This window comes from Bufo bufo, chromosome 6, assembly GCF_905171765.1.
Source record: "Bufo bufo chromosome 6, aBufBuf1.1, whole genome shotgun sequence".
NCBI classification, from domain to species: Eukaryota; Metazoa; Chordata; class Amphibia; order Anura; family Bufonidae; genus Bufo; species Bufo bufo.
In genome coordinates this window covers 344357364-344373277 of record NC_053394.1, presented here as the reverse complement: position 1 = coordinate 344373277, position 15914 = coordinate 344357364, and the positions used below count along the sequence as shown (strand labels likewise).

General features: G+C 40.6%; 1 protein-coding gene across 1 annotated transcript in view; it reads right to left on the bottom strand.

Annotated features, from left to right (window-relative positions):
- Window positions 1-15259, bottom strand: part of LOC121005723 (BPI fold-containing family B member 6-like) — a 45971-nt gene extending 30712 nt beyond the window's left edge. The window contains exons 1-8 of the mRNA XM_040438490.1: window positions 15153-15259; window positions 12010-12120; window positions 8522-8626; window positions 4985-5131; window positions 4745-4808; window positions 3570-3630; window positions 3282-3373; window positions 1503-1685 (exon numbers count right to left, since the gene is read on the bottom strand). Coding sequence (XP_040294424.1) covers window positions 1503-1685; window positions 3282-3373; window positions 3570-3630; window positions 4745-4808; window positions 4985-5131; window positions 8522-8559 — 585 coding nt within the window. The 5' untranslated portion in view covers window positions 8560-8626; window positions 12010-12120; window positions 15153-15259. The remainder of the gene's footprint in view (window positions 1-1502; window positions 1686-3281; window positions 3374-3569; window positions 3631-4744; window positions 4809-4984; window positions 5132-8521; window positions 8627-12009; window positions 12121-15152) is intronic.
- Between the last annotated feature and the right edge of the window lie 655 nt (window positions 15260-15914).

Genomic DNA, 15914 nt, shown 5'->3' with positions numbered 1-15914 from the left:
ACTGATACAGCAAAATATAGGACATGTCCTAGCTTTTGTGGTGCGGAGGCATGGACCCGAAAGCCCACGGAAGGGCTTCCGAGTGTATTCATGGGCTTCCGATCCGTGCCTCAGCTCCGCAAAAGATAGGACATGTCCTATCTTTTGCAGTATGTTGCAGATCGCAGACCCATTCAAGTCAAAGGGTCCGTATCCGCTTTGCAGAATTCGCATGGCTAGTGCCCGTGTTTTGTGGACCTGCTGTTTGCGGTTCACAACACGGGTATGGCGACCATACAGTCGTGTGAATGGGCCCTTTCTTGTAGTCATTTAAAGCGGTTGTCCTGGAAAAGATAATGACGACTTGCCCTCAGGATAGGTCATCATTATCAAATCAGTGGGGGTCCAGGTCCCGGCATCCCTGCTGATCAGCTGTTTCAGGGAGAGACCTCCTCAATCTGATGGGATGCATCATGAATTATTCATAAAGAAGTGTATTTACTGTAACATCCTATTAAAGGGATTGCTATGTAAAGAGGTTTTCCATGTTGTTAAAATAAATAATAAATAAATAAACTCAGACCTGAGGTAAGGACTAGTGCAACAGCACTGCAATGTCAGGGGACTACCTGGTGAATATATTTAAAGGGCATCTGTCAGCAGATTTGTACCTATGAAACTGGCTGACCTGCCATCACACCTAAAAGCTCTGCTCTCTCTGCAGCCACTGTGCCCTCTGCACTTTGACTGACAGGGCCAGGTGTGATGGCGTTTTCACTACCTGGTCCTGTCAATGAAAGTGCTGGGGGTGTAGCAGTTGCAATGACAGCAGAGCCTCTAGGTGTAACGGCTTCACCTTCGTTGCTCCTCGAGGCTCATTTGCATATATTAAAACGTCATTTCTCTCAGAAATGCGGGCACATATGAACATGGGACCAACACAGATACCTTCAGCTGCCAAGCGCACATGCAGGAGTTTAGTCAGTTTCATCGATACAAACCTGCTGATAGATGCTCTTTAATTTTATTGTTTTACAAGCCCCCCCCCCTTCTTTTTGGACATTTTTTAACCCCTTTAAATGTGACTTCACAAACTGATTTATTGCAGAATTTTCTGTGAAAGAAGACCTCTTCCCTTTAACTGAATGGTATAGTTTTAGTAACAAACAAATCTGACGTGTGTGAATATACTGTAACACAGCAGTTCAATTCCATTCAGGTCCAGGATTTGCCCTCTCTGACACCCAGGGACAAATGTTCGGATACTTTAGGCCAAAATTGCACTATACCCCTGAACTACACCAGAAAAACTGCAATTAGATCAATGTACATAGATGTCAATAGGAGGGAAGACACAGCAGGGCTGAGGGAAATGAGTCCACTCTGCTTGAGGGAAGCTAATAAAAAGAGCAGACGGCTAAACTTCCAAACTGTAAATTATGCACAGAAATATACAAGAGTTATAATTCATGAATTTTTGTCCTCTGTAACCTAATAAGAGTAAATTACAATAGTTTTCATACATCATCTTCAGTGGCTGAGAAGCTAAAAGTTCCATCTTCTTGAAGAAGAGTGAAGGCGCGTCCAAGAAAGTCAGCGGTCAAAATGAATGTTGTTGTAGTTTCGGGTAAAGATGGAAGGACAATGGAGCTAGTATTTGTTTCATCAGGTAGGTTGATGAGATTTTCTCCTCTGAAAACTTGGACCTTTAGAAAAAAAATAGAACTTTGTAGTATGAAGGTTTAGCGCCCTTATCTTCAACTGTAGAATTTCAAAATCCTCCTACGGTCACGATATTCCCCACCAGAATTTCAAGGGCTTTTCATAAAAGAGTGATATTTGGGACCCCACTGATTTTGGTGGACTCAGTTGGCATTCATTGTTTATTAAATGTTGGCAATACAGTGAATCCGTTGAACTATTTTTTTGTATCTCCCCAGTAAATAGAGACAATGTGCAGACCCACCCAGAATTTGGAGACCAGAGTACTGACCATTAATAAATCACATTTTTCCTTGTTCCATCTATGCCTATCCAATCCGCCAATCCTTTTACTGACTACCCATTGTCCAGCAAGTAACAATGACATAATGGGCAGTCCATAACTTCTCCTCTCCATAAATCTCTGACTTAAAGGTGTATTCCAGTCATGACAAATTACAATCTGCAGGATTGGGGATAATGATTAGATTGGTGAGAGTCCTACCGCAGAGACCTACTATAATCACAAGACCCGGGATGCCATTCTCATTAGCGCTACTGATGCTCCTTTCATCTGTACGGGAGTTCCAGAGACAGTGGAGTTCAGAACTCGACTATTTCAGGAACTCCCATAACGATGAATTGAGTGTCCCTGCGCATGCCCATCATGCCAATCCATTCATTTGAGGGGGCCCAGAGGGGTATGAGGTTCCTGTTCGTCTGATTGGTGTGGGTCAAAGTGGTAGGACCCACCCTGATCTAACCTGTGGATAGAGGATAACTTGTCTCAGCTGGAATACCCCTTTTGGTACAGCTTCACACACACACAGTCTGCTCTCCTTATAGGGCCTCCTTCTTTTTATCTTCTCTCGCCTTCATTCGCCTCCAAGATTTCTCCCAATGCTTGTCCTATATTCTATAACTCTTTTCCTCATATAATCAGACTGTCCCATCCATCTTCAGAATGTTCAAAAGCAACCTAAAAGCTCTCAACCTTAGGAAAGCCTAAAATCTCAACTACAATAACCCGGCTGCCACTACACCACCACCACCTGAGCATCTTCTACTCTCACCTACGGTCTTCTTCCCCTTCCCTTGTAGATTGGTTGTGTCTAAACTTAATGCACTGTAAGGAGCTTGTGATGTCACAGGATCACGTGACATGCTAAAGTCACGTGGGTCTGAAGCAGCCGTGAGCTGTAAGGTAGGGGTTATATCTGTAGTAATAACCATTACTAATATTATAAAATAATAATAACCAACCCGAATCATGGTATTCAGGGTGAGAGGCATGGTCACTTTGAAATTGAGATTTTGAATGTCACATGACCCTGTGACATCACAAGGTCCCTACGATGCATGGAGTTTAGTCACAACCCTTGTAGATTTTAAGCCCCAATGGGTAGGGTCCTCTTTACCAGTCTGTCATTCATTTGGATTTTTTATTTTTTTTACTTGCACTTATTTTCTATGTTATATACCTAGTCCCTTGTTTAGATGTACAGCACCCTGGAATTTATGGCACGTTAAAATATCATCGGACAATGCTGTCATGTAACTAGAGCGAAAGAATACCAGCTGAAAAGTTAAAATAGACTTACATTTAATTCAATATTAATATAGTCTTCTGTCACAGTTGGCACTGGAGAAGTCATGTAGTGGATGCTTCCAGACTGTCCGAAAGGTAAACTCGCTGAAAAAAATTATAATAATCCGTTATTACAGTGACTACATACAGTGAATATAAGAGCAGAGAAATAAAGCAGTGACAGATATCAATATAGAAGAAGGCTCTTAGTAAAAATGAAAATGGCGCCTTGTGAAGTCAGCCCATCTCCACATCATAAAACATGAGGACCTGAGGCTTGTTTTTGAATGTAATACTTAACTGTCTTTCATGCACGTCTGTCCATTCATTTTAGAAAGGATAAAATCCACAGCTGGGCACACCTAAAACATACGGCCATGAAATGTTACATTTCTGAGAGAGAACTCGCAATGAATGAAGCGTCCTATCGAATGCTCAGCCGGACAGCCTGTCATGCCGTGTAGTGGCACAGGGGAAATGGGAACTGCCAGTTGCTAATTCAGTCATAAATTTCCAGGAGAAATAATAGAGAAACAGCACAATGCAGAGGTCTAAGAAAAGATGCTCTAGACTTGTTATCACGTGGGGTATAGAGAAATCTATTACAACAGACATGTCAGGAGAGGTGACAGCTTTTTAAATATGCCCTAAAGAGGACCTTTCTCCTCTTCCGACATGTCTGTTTTAGATATTCCCCATGTAATAACAGGCCTGGAGCATCTATTCTTATGACTCGATGTTGTGCTATGTCTTTATTACTCCTGCTAGAAGATATGAAGGAATTACTGGAAGTATGCATTGAAGTGCATATGGGTGTTACCAGTTGGGGGGTGTCCCTGCACAGTCTGACCCTATCCAATCAGTGCTGCCAGTATGTAGGAACACATCCCCAACTGGTAACATGCCTCTGGACTTCCATAATCTGCAATCATTCCTTCATATCTTCTAGCAGGAGTAATAAAGACATGGCACAACACAGAGTCATAAAAATAAATGGTCAGGAATTTTTATCACATTGGGATGCAAGTATTTACTAACACAGACATGTCAAAAAAGGTGACAGGACCTCTTTAAAGGTGTTTGCATGGGAAATTAAAAAAAAACCCCGACTGGATAGACCATAAAGGAAGGTCAGCCATTCACTATCTGAGGTGGGTCACTGCTAAAGACAATGACCGGCTGAGTGGGACTTTCCAGAAGGGGGACTAGAGCAGCAATGGAGGTCTGTAAACCTATCTTTGACATTTTTGGCCCCCTTTTTTCCAAATCTACCTGCATGTTTTTGATTTGGGGTGTGCTAAGAAACCTATGCAAACACAGGGGAACGTGCAGATGTTACCTTGAGTAGGTTTAAACCCAGGACCCCACCACCGCAAGGCAACAGTGCTAACTACTGATCCACCATGTTGCCTTTTTATGTGGCAATATGTCTTAATATATTTTCAATATATATTATCCATCAATGTAATAACTTACTGTAACAGGCAAAAGAGTTTTAAGGTTTTTATCCAGAAAATTATTCATCACAGATGGCAAAACTCTGCAGAAAGAAAAAGGAACTGGAATTATTAGAAAATTCAGAACAACGAAGCGACCAAGAAAATTTTCATTATTAAATTGAAGTAATTTACGTTGGTGTACTTTGGTAAGAATGAAGGGCAACCATGGCCATCTTAGGGAAGGAGGCCTATCATTTTACACTGTGGCGACACTCACCCTTGCGGTAGATTGGCTTTAACATCAATTAGGTTGGTTTTACATTCCACCGAGACAAATGTTGGGCAATCTACATTTTCTTTCTTTAAAGTTGTATTTGTAATAATGTCTACTTCTAATTTCATATCTGTTTTTCCACCCAAGAAACTGTAAAATGATAAGAAATCCATTAGTACTGTAAGTTGCACGTGGCCATGTTATATGTAGTTAAAGGGGATGTACTACAGTACAGCCTCTGTATATTAATAACTGTCTCATAAACCGTTCTGCCTTTGGTCTTTTGTCAAGCAGCTCGAAAAACATCAAATTAGGATCTTATTATATTCACTGCTAAAGTAAATGCAACTGCCTAAAGAAGGGTTTATAACTGGCCAAAAGGTTGCTTCTGGTGCCTTCATTGGTGACTAATAAATTCCTAATTTGCAAGCATATTCATACAAGTGCTCTCTCCTGTCTCAGAATTGCTTGCCCATATCATTTGTAGGAATGGTCTTAGAGATACACAACCATTTTGGATGAGCAAGGCAACAGATGGACTGGCCATTAACCCTACAGGGAATTTTCTTCATAGGCCAAATGTCCATAGGGTCACCAAAGCCCTCTTCACTACCACTGGGTGGTTATATGCTACTGGGTGAACTATAGGGTGCATTATTAGACAAAATCCAGGAAGCATGCTGAAAGTATGGCTGGCTTTATGTTGTTGCCCACATCTCACCTCCTAAGCACCCCCTGTTAAAATCAGACATCATCTAGTACATGATGATCTCTTTCTAACAAAACTAGAACCAGCCCTGTACCTCACATGGATCCAGAAATCTCTTCATTCATTTCAATGCTAGATTTATATCAACATCAGCCAAAAAAAGAGACCCCAATAAATATAACTGGTCATACCGTACCAAACAAAGCAATATCACCAACAAAAGGTGCCAAACCCAAGATACCATAATAAAACAACCATTTTTCATACTAAAAATATATAATAAAGCCACAGAAGCTACAGATAAAAGATAAGAGGGAATGAGCCATCTTACAAAGTACAGATAATCACAAAAACTAATTAATCAATAGTAGTAAAGGCAAGTGCCAAAGTTATCACACTGCAGGGCACCAATAAGTTCCCTACATAGCAAAAGTAGCAGCATGGCTCACCTACCACTCAGACGCACGTTTCGCCAATGGCTAAGCTTGGGGGTAGAAACCATTGGCAAAATGCACGTCGGGAGTGGTGGGTGAGCCGAGCTGCTACATTTGCTATGTAGAGATCCTATTGGTGCCCTGCTTTTGTTACCTTTGGCATATGCCTTTACTGCTATTGATTGATTGATTAGATTTAGTGATTATCTGTACTTTGTAAGCTGACTCCCTCCCCCCTTATCTTTTAGCTGTATGTTACGTGGCTTTATTATATATTTTAAATATGAAATTTCAATAAAGATTGTTGTTTTATCAAGGTTGACATGTATAGACAACTCCACACTTAACTGCTCATGTTTAACACAATATGTAGTGCTTAAAGGGGTTGTCCTACAAAAAAATATTCTACAGTTTTCAAACCGGCACCTGGATCTGAATACTTTTATAATTGCATGTAATTAAAGATTTAGCACAGAGTTATTCAATAAATTGTATCTGTATAGCGCCACCTGCTGTTTGTTTTTTCTTATTTCTTTGTCCTGCTCACTAAGATGGCCGCACATGCTCAGTTTCATTCTTTAGCTGCGCCTTGAGCTGTGATAGGGAGAGCTGAGACACGCCCCCTGAGCTGCAGCGGAAAAGACACTCCCCTTGAGCTAAATGAAGGAAGAGACCGGCACTCCTTGTTACTGCAATTATATCAGGGTTTATTCGCCACTCATAGAAGAGGTGACGCGCGTTTCGACACATGCAAGTGCCTTTATCAAAGCAATGTGAGCAGCAGGATCCTGCATGTGTCGAAAACGCGCGTCACCTCTTCTATGAGTGGCGAATAAACCCGATATAATTGTAGTACCAAGGAGTGCCGGTCTCTTCCTTCATTTAAGCATCCGGAGTGACGTCCGCTAACCGCGCACCCATACCTTCACACAGTGCCGCCCGACTATTCGTAACCACCACTCCCCTTGAGCTGTCAGCTTGATATAACTCTAGCAGAGCAATGACTGGGGAGATCTCTGGACCATTGATCATGGGATAACCCCTTTAACTCTTTCCAACACCATATCTAAATTGGATAAATTAGAATACAACTTTTCAGACAGCAGGTGGCACATTGTGTTACTAGCTAAGGCTACTTTCACATCTGCGTTGTGCTGTCCGGTTTAGAGATTGGTTACAGGCTCTCAGAATCGCAGCACAACGCTTCAGTTTTGTCCCCATTTATTGCCAACAGAGTGCACTAGAATGCATTCCGTTCCGGTTTGTTGCGCTCCCATACCGCATAAAAAACCGCTGCAAGCAACATTTTTGTGTACGGCATGGGACACTGAAGAAGTCGGATCCAGCAACAAAAGCATGTAAGTCAATGGTGCCGAATCCAGCGCCCATTGACTTACAATGGATTTAGTGCTGGATCCGGTTTCTTCATTTGCGATATAATACAACCGGATCCATTCAGAAGAGATGCAGGCAGTTGTATTATTATAACTGAAGAGTTTTGCTGTGGTTTCGAGATCCCATGCCGGATCTCAAAACCGGTCAGCCGGATCTCAAAACCGGTCAGCCGGATCTCAAAACCGGACAGCCGGATCTTAAAACCGGACAGCAAAAAGCTAGATATGAAAGTAGCTTAATACCTGAACTTATTATAAGGTCAAGACCTGCTAATGGAATTACAAGAGTAAAATAAGGCTGGGTTCAAATCATGTTTTTGTCATATGTTTAACGTATGCAAAAAATATATACAGTACTCTATGATGTTTTATTTTTATTTTTTACATTATTCATGGGATAAGTTCCCAGTCCACCCCTGAGTAGGCCTCATCATTAGAGATGAGCGATCTGCAAAAAACTGATCACAAACAGAAAAATGGAATGGAAATGGAAACACTAAAGAAAAACGGAAAAAGGGATCCGTTTAAAACGGACCGCAAAACCATACGGTCATGTGCAGGAGGCCAAAAGGCTAGAGCAATCAGACCTTTCACTTTCAATTGGCAACTTTCGGCACAATTATTTGGCACTGTATGCTATGGTCATCTGTGCACTATATCAGTGTTCCTCAACTCCAGTCCTCAGGACCGCCTGGTGGTCGTGTTTTCAGGATTTCCTTAATATTCAGCAGGTGATAGAATTAGTGTCAATGCATCAGGACTTTCCACACGCATTAGTTCTGTGGGATATTCCCAAATCATGACCGGTAGGAGGGCCCTGAGGACTGGAGTTGGTCGAACACTGCACTATATGACTTTTTGTATTATTTAGAAGCTATATGGTACATCATATATTACATACACGTGTGTTGAGGTGCACAGTGGTAGATGCCATATGTTGAGCGTGAGCCTTCAACCTAATGCTGGTTCTGATCAAACAGGATGTTAACAATATTCCTCTTACCTTTTTCCACTGATTTCAATCTTGTTTGTTACAAACATCTGGATACCAATGCCTGGGAGAAGGTTCAGTGAAATCTTGGAGAATTCAAGCTTTTCCACCTTTATGCTGTAAGTAAATCATAAGTAGCTGTTTTCAACTTCCTAACCAGCTATGCATACATAAGAAGGACCTGGGTATACTGTACGTCTATTGTTAAACCATCTAAGGACAAGGAATGTGTACTTTTCTGAAGAATACTATTCACTTATGGATTACTACTGATCATGGCTTTAGATATATAAAAACATATTTTTAATAAAATGTTATTCTTTATTTATATGATTATATAATAAGAATCTTTATGTATATAGTGCCAACTTATTCCGCAGTGTTTTACAATCTGAAGGTTCATATACAAGCAAAATGATATGTTACACAGCAACAAATAAGTCAACAATAAACACAAGAGGACAAGAGCCTACAATCTATACTGTTGTGTACATATATCACTCCCTACTATTTTGTCTTTTGATGTTTCCACGCTGATAAGAATCATTATAGTGTTTTGATTTGTTATATAAAACACCTATTATTTATGACTTGTTATGATATTTAGGGATCAATTGGGGTATTAGTACCCTCATATATGATTTTTAATCTACACTTTTGTTTATATAATTAAGCCCTTCTCCAACGCCCCATGTAAATTTACGCCTGAGGTGGGGTATCTAAAAATGGTGCCCGCTCACGAACGCAGAGGGCGCTGTAGCCGCTAGGGGGCCTGCTTTTTTATATGTATGTGATCGATGATAAGATCATTCACATACATTGAAACCCCTCAGATGCCATAGTTAAATGTGATGGCATCTGGGATGTTAAAAATCGGGTGCCAGAGGATCAGGGGAGCCTCCTGAGTGACAAGAGGCTGCTGCATATAGTTCCTATAGAGAGCCTATGGAGAGTAATATTGCTAATGCATTGGAATCTATAAGAGAAGCAATCTAATGATTGCTTGTTATAATTCCATATGGGAAATATTGAAAAATGTAAAAAAAATAAAAATAAAAAAAAAAAATGAAAAGAAAGAATAAATGTTTTTAAAAATATACATTTTTTTAATAGAAATTCTAATCTCCACCCTTTCCCTCAAATTAAAATAAAATCACATAAACAATAAAAAAATAAAAATCATGGGTCTCACCAGCGAAACGGAAAAAATGTCAAAATGGCCAATTCATCGTTTTTGGGCCTTACATGGTATCTATCAATCGCCCTGCAAAATATGAGCCCTCACACAGCTCCATACACATAAAAATAAAAAAAGGTATGGGGGTCAGAATATGGTGATGCAAAGAAAAAATTTGTTTTTTTCCAATTTTTATAAAATTTTTGGTCACTATGAAAACGCAAGAAGGTATTGTTGTAATCATGCTGACCCGGAGAATAGAAGTAACAGGTCAGTGTTACCGCATAGGAAACACTGTAAAAACAAAACCTGTAATACTGTGTTTTTTTATAATTTTATCTCATTTAGAATTTCCCTGCTTTCCACTACATCATATGCAACCATAAATGGTGTCAAAAAACAAGCCCTCATACAGCTATGTGAATGGAAAAATAAAAACATTATGGTTTTGGGAAAGCTGGGAGTAAAAAGCGAAAGTGAAATAAATGGAAAATCACCCGGTCATGAAGGGGTTAATGTATGCATCCTTGGTGTAATTGATAGGTAGTATATAAGTATATGCAGAGAGCCACTGAGGAGCCTGTGCAGAGGATGGGATGGTAGTGCCCTGATGAGATGATGTATCCTGGTGTACTCCCTCAGGCCGTTACTCCCTGGGGATTGGTGCAGTAAAAAGGTGGTCAGAAGTAGAAGAATAGAAGTCTCTGCAAACAGAAGTTGTAGTACATCCAGCAATTTTTTTCCAGATGATGAGGTATTGTGGCTGACCAAGTGGCAGATAATGACACCTTTGGTATGCTATATTGCTGATGTTTCTCTCCTGAGATTCTAGCTAACAGCTGTAAGCTGGTACTTGCGTCTGTAGGTGTCCACTGGGTGCAAATACAGACTTTTATGAGTTTGGCCAGGTTTGGCTGTGATCTAGGTGATGGGTGTCTGAGCCGTAGTCCCTCACCTGCATCAGGGTCTGTATAGCTATTGTTGGTGGTTACTCTGCTGACTGTAAATGCTGTAGCTTTGAAGATATCTGGAGTTTTTTGTATTCTTGCAGTCTCTATGGAGCAGTGGTCTCACAGATGAGCGCATCTAATGCTGTTCCCCTAAGACCATTGAAACAGGAGCACTTGGATGTCCCTCCTCCCTATCATAGCTTAGAAATCCCCTTCCTGACAAATAAATAGGACCAGCCCACTTTTACCAAGAGGGGAGGAATAGAGTGGTTAACCCCATTTCTAGTACCAACCAATGCCAAGCATACCTTATCTGCTGGTGTACAGGTATACAAGAACACAGCGAAACTAAAAAAGAATTGCAGGTTCTCCTAGTTGTAGATTTTGTAGACACTAAAGAAGGCTGCCTGATATTCAAAAAGGTAGGTCTGCCTATTTTGTCGAAACAATGCCACTTTTTCTATAGGCTGTGTCTGGTATTGCAGCTCAGCCCAATTCAGTTAAATGGAGCTGAGTTGCAATACAGGACATGAACCAAAAAAACAACTGCACCAAAACAGCAGCTGTGCTAAAAAAATAAAAAAAATAAAAAAGGCTGTTTTTCCTGATTTTGTAAACGCGCTTATTCCTCTTAAAATTTTAATTCTGGGTAATTTTTCTAAGTACTAGAAAGTTCTAGAAATGTATAAATACTGTACATTAACCTTGTCCAAGGTGTGTGTCCCTACACAATGTGGCACTGGCAGCACTGACTGGACAGTGTCAGGGCATGCAGGGACATTCCTACAACTGGCACGTCCAGCTATCAATTTTCCATACATTCCTGAGGAATAACAAAGGAATTAAAGAAGATGCACCAGAATTGTTATTTTATGGAGAATACAATTTTTTTACTAAAACTGGCATGTCAGAAGTGTCCAGGACCTCTTACTAAATCCATTGGTCGCTAATAGGGATGTGCGAACCCAAACAGGTTCCGATTCGGTATTCAGGTTGTGTACGGATTCTGTTATAACTGAATATAATGGAATTCTTAGATGGAATGCAAAATGGAAGCCTTTAAGAGGCATTCCGTTTTGATCCATCATATAGAAGTCTATGGCCAAGCATAACGGATCCTTCCTGCATAAAGGAAACCAGACGGATACGTTATACTTGGCCATAGAGCAGTCTATTATGACGAATCAAACGGAATGCTTCTTAAAGGCTTCCATTTTGCATTCCATCTATGAATTCCATTATATTCAATTATAACGGAATTCCTATACAACCCGAACCTGTCAAGTTTGGGTTTGCTCATCCCTAGTCACTAACCTACATACACATGCAGATGAAATGAGCTTCACATTCAAAAAACTTTAATATTCACTTACTCTTTAATACCCTTCACTGGACTTTACCCCCTTTGCCAAGGGCTTTCGTAGCTTGTTTTGATTCCGCCATTTTCCTTAACATGCTTGTGTCTGACAGAATTTCGGTCACAACTATAAGAGTGGACATTAGCCAAAATGATATCTACAAGTCAGACACGGTGGAGGCACAAACAGCACATGATGACAACATGGACATTGTCTTACAAGAGAAGAACATTTAGGGCATTTGAGGAAGTTATACATTGGGTCCATCAATAGGGGAGAAAGAAAAAGTGGAATAACTGTCCATGGCAACCAATCCACTCCTACCTCTCATTTTCCAGAATCCTTTTGGCAAAATGATTGGTGGCCAAGGGCACTACTCCACTTTTAATTTGCACCAGATTGGATACATCTAAATACACATACAATAGAGATGACTGGATTTCTTAAATGTAAATTTCTGTCCAATTCTGGTTGATTCGACTGACTTATTTGATTCTGGTGTGAATAAATTTAATCCAAGTCGAAAGCTGTGGCAACAGTCCGTGCCCACCACCTGCTGGTGGGCATGGCCACCAACTTGCTTACCAACTCCATTGCTCCAGTGGCCCAGTCCCATCAGCATCCCTCTGTTCCTGGATGGTGGTCCTAGCCCCTAGAGTAATGCTGTACTCCCATGCAAGCTGAGAAGAGAGTGCATGTGGTCTCTCTGACTCTTAATGGGAAAGAGCGCGCACAAAAGCAAATGTAGTGAGGGACGTTAAAAATAGAACAAAAAAAGTTTATTGATGATAATAAAGATAAAATAGCAAAATACAGGTGTATGACCTAAAACCATATAAAATCATGGGCTAACTAGGGTCGGATAGCTAATTAGGGAGGTCCACTAGGATTACCTTGGTATAGCGCTGGTGTAGCATACAATACCAAATTTCAGAGGTCCAACCCACATTGAGTGGTATGTGGTCTATAATGTGTGTATAGCCAATATAACCTAAATGCCCAATGGAAGAACTAAGTAAACTGGTTGGAACGCTAACCCAGAGGATAGGACCCTAATAATAGATGTATAACATTGGGGAATACATGGCAATGTAAAGTATATTCTGCCACTATGTCCCAAAGATTCTAATTAGGGTAAAACCTCTGGGCTGGAACAAAATACCCAGCACAGAATGCCGTCACCGCAAAGCAAGTTATTGCTGGATACAAAATTCTCAAACAGGGGATGGCCGTGGACGCTGCCATCCACTGAGGACACTGACTATGGTGCCGCGCTCAGCCAGTGAGAGGAACAGCTGATGTGGCTCATACACAGCCAAACATCAGCACCCCCAGCCAGAGTATAGATCAACTAAGGCTCGACGCGTTTCTGTACACAGTGTAGTGCACTTCCTCAGGAGCTGATTATACTTAGCACCAGAAGCATAAAGCCTGCCTAAGCCGTACACCTCTAGTTTGCACGCCGACCCTCCATTGGAATCTTTGGGACATAGTGGCAGAATAAACATTACATTGCCACGTATCCACTAATGGTATACATCTATTATTAGGGTCTTAACCTCTGGATTAGTGGTCCAACCAGTTTACTTAGTTCTTCCAGTTCTTTCTTTGTGATGAAGTACATCATCATGAATCAAATTTCTTTGTGAAATTCGCTCATTTCTAGTTCCAACCCTGAGCTGACCGCCCTAAGTTTGGACTATTTAGCGGATTGACATACTTTGCCTGCCCTGATCTCAGCCTGTCCCTGACTACATTTTGTTTGATTCCTTGGTGCTCTACATTGGTGTGTCTTGACTCCAGTGGGTCAGCAGTCTCTGGAACAGAGACTACGCCAAGAAGTATCAACCTAGTGGTTCCCATGCAGCAGAGTCCAGATCCCTGTGCAGGGCTTAAAGGGTGAAGACTTCTGGGACCACTTCAGTAATGCCTTTATGAGTAGCCCCAAGTTAAATTGGTTCAAGTGACACAACAGATCCACATCTATTTCATCATAGTGTCCTAATTGCCTGTAAAACAGTATCTTGCTATCTCTTTCTCTCTCTCTCTCTCTCTCTCATATATACATTAGTTACATATAGTTAATACAGTTGAAAAAAGACATAAGTCCATCAAATTCAAAAAAGGGATAGGTGGGGACACAAATTCCAGAAGGAAGTAAGACTCTACACATTTTCATTATCATTAATGTTATTTACTTTTAAGAATTGATCTAAACCCTTTGTAAAGCTATCCATTGTCCCTGTGGTGACCATGTCCAGAGTAGTCTATACCACAGTTCTTACAGTAAAGTAGCTTTGATGCTTCTGGAGACTGACCTTTTTCTCTCCAGACGGAGGCAGTGCCCCCTTGTCTTTTGAGGGTATTTTACATGGAACAGTTTTTCACCACATTTTTGTATGGCCCATTTATATATTTGCATAGGTTAATCACGTCCCTCATCTCTTAAGAGTAAGACTGATGAATGTGGACATTACAATCCATGTGGTTCATCCACACCATTCAGATACATCATATGACACATCTAGAAAATTGGCTTGGCTTCCACTCAACAGAAGTCATGAAGACATTAGTGTTCACAGGGTCTAAAACTAAAGTTTGTCATATAAATGGGATATCCGGCACTGAGTTCTTGGGATTCATGACTTTATGACATTCATAGAGTGGAATCATCTTTTGTAGAGTCAAATACACATTTCAGGTGGCAGCTTATTTGCTTTTTCTTTCTAAGCATTGATTGACTACATTAGATGTGTCAAGCTGGACATACAGCTTAGGTTAATGCTGCCCGAACACCCCAATTTTGGTGGGTCCAGCAGACTATTTCATGCACATGAGGGAGTCCTGATTCTCCCCGATGGAGTATATAATTGACGACTACAGAACACAGGATAAAACAACAGGTTTGGAGATATATATCAAAAAAGAAATGCACGTTCAATCAGAGATAGATAGATAATTGTAGATAGATAAATAATAGATAAATATGGGATGGATAGATAGATAGATAGATAGATAGATAGATAGATAGATAGATATGAGATAGATTAGATAGATAGATAGATAATGGATGGAAAGGAGGTAGATTAGATAGATGGACAGACAGACAGACAGATAGATAGATAGATAGATAGATAGATAGATAATGCACTCCTTACCATTTTTCAATGCACAACTGTCCAGCTGCAGATATGCCCCAGGTCCAAGTGACTGACAGAGGGTTACAATCCCTAGGAAGACCCCAATGTAGGACAACATGACCATGCTTCACCCCTAGCACAACAGTAACCTAAACTGGCAAATTACACAAAAATTCAAAGCCACTCTGTGCTGCTTCATATCAGCATTTAATGCATCTTGAGATATCACTTTACACATGACTGCCTTTAAACTGCAAATCTTTTCTTAAAGGAGAACTACATTGTACTATGAATGCAACATTTTCCATTTTAATTCTTTGACATTTACATTGTATTCTTTGTAAACATTGATTTTCTTATTGTCGCTGTCATTCTTAATGTGTCATTCATGGACGTTTATTCCTTTATTTATTTATTATAATGGCCACTGATTCTTGCCCCTCCTCTGTGGAGCTGTATGGGCACACAGCAGCCTATCCTTGTCATTACTTTTGAGAAAAGCGAAGCATTCGAAGCGGTATTAAATCTGAAGTTTACGAAAACTTTGATTCACAACAAATCCAAATTTCCTCTCACTTTGTGGTAACGAATCAGGTTTTCTTAAAATGTTGGCTGCAGGTGTTACACATCAAAACTAAGTGTAGAGGAGACAAGCCCGGGAACTCAAGATCATCCATAATGTCATGCAGCCAGCCAATCTGTAGATAGCTAGCCCCTGTGATGTCACAGTCCTATAAAACCCTCACCCCACGCGGTCTCCGCCATTATCCTGTGAGCTGA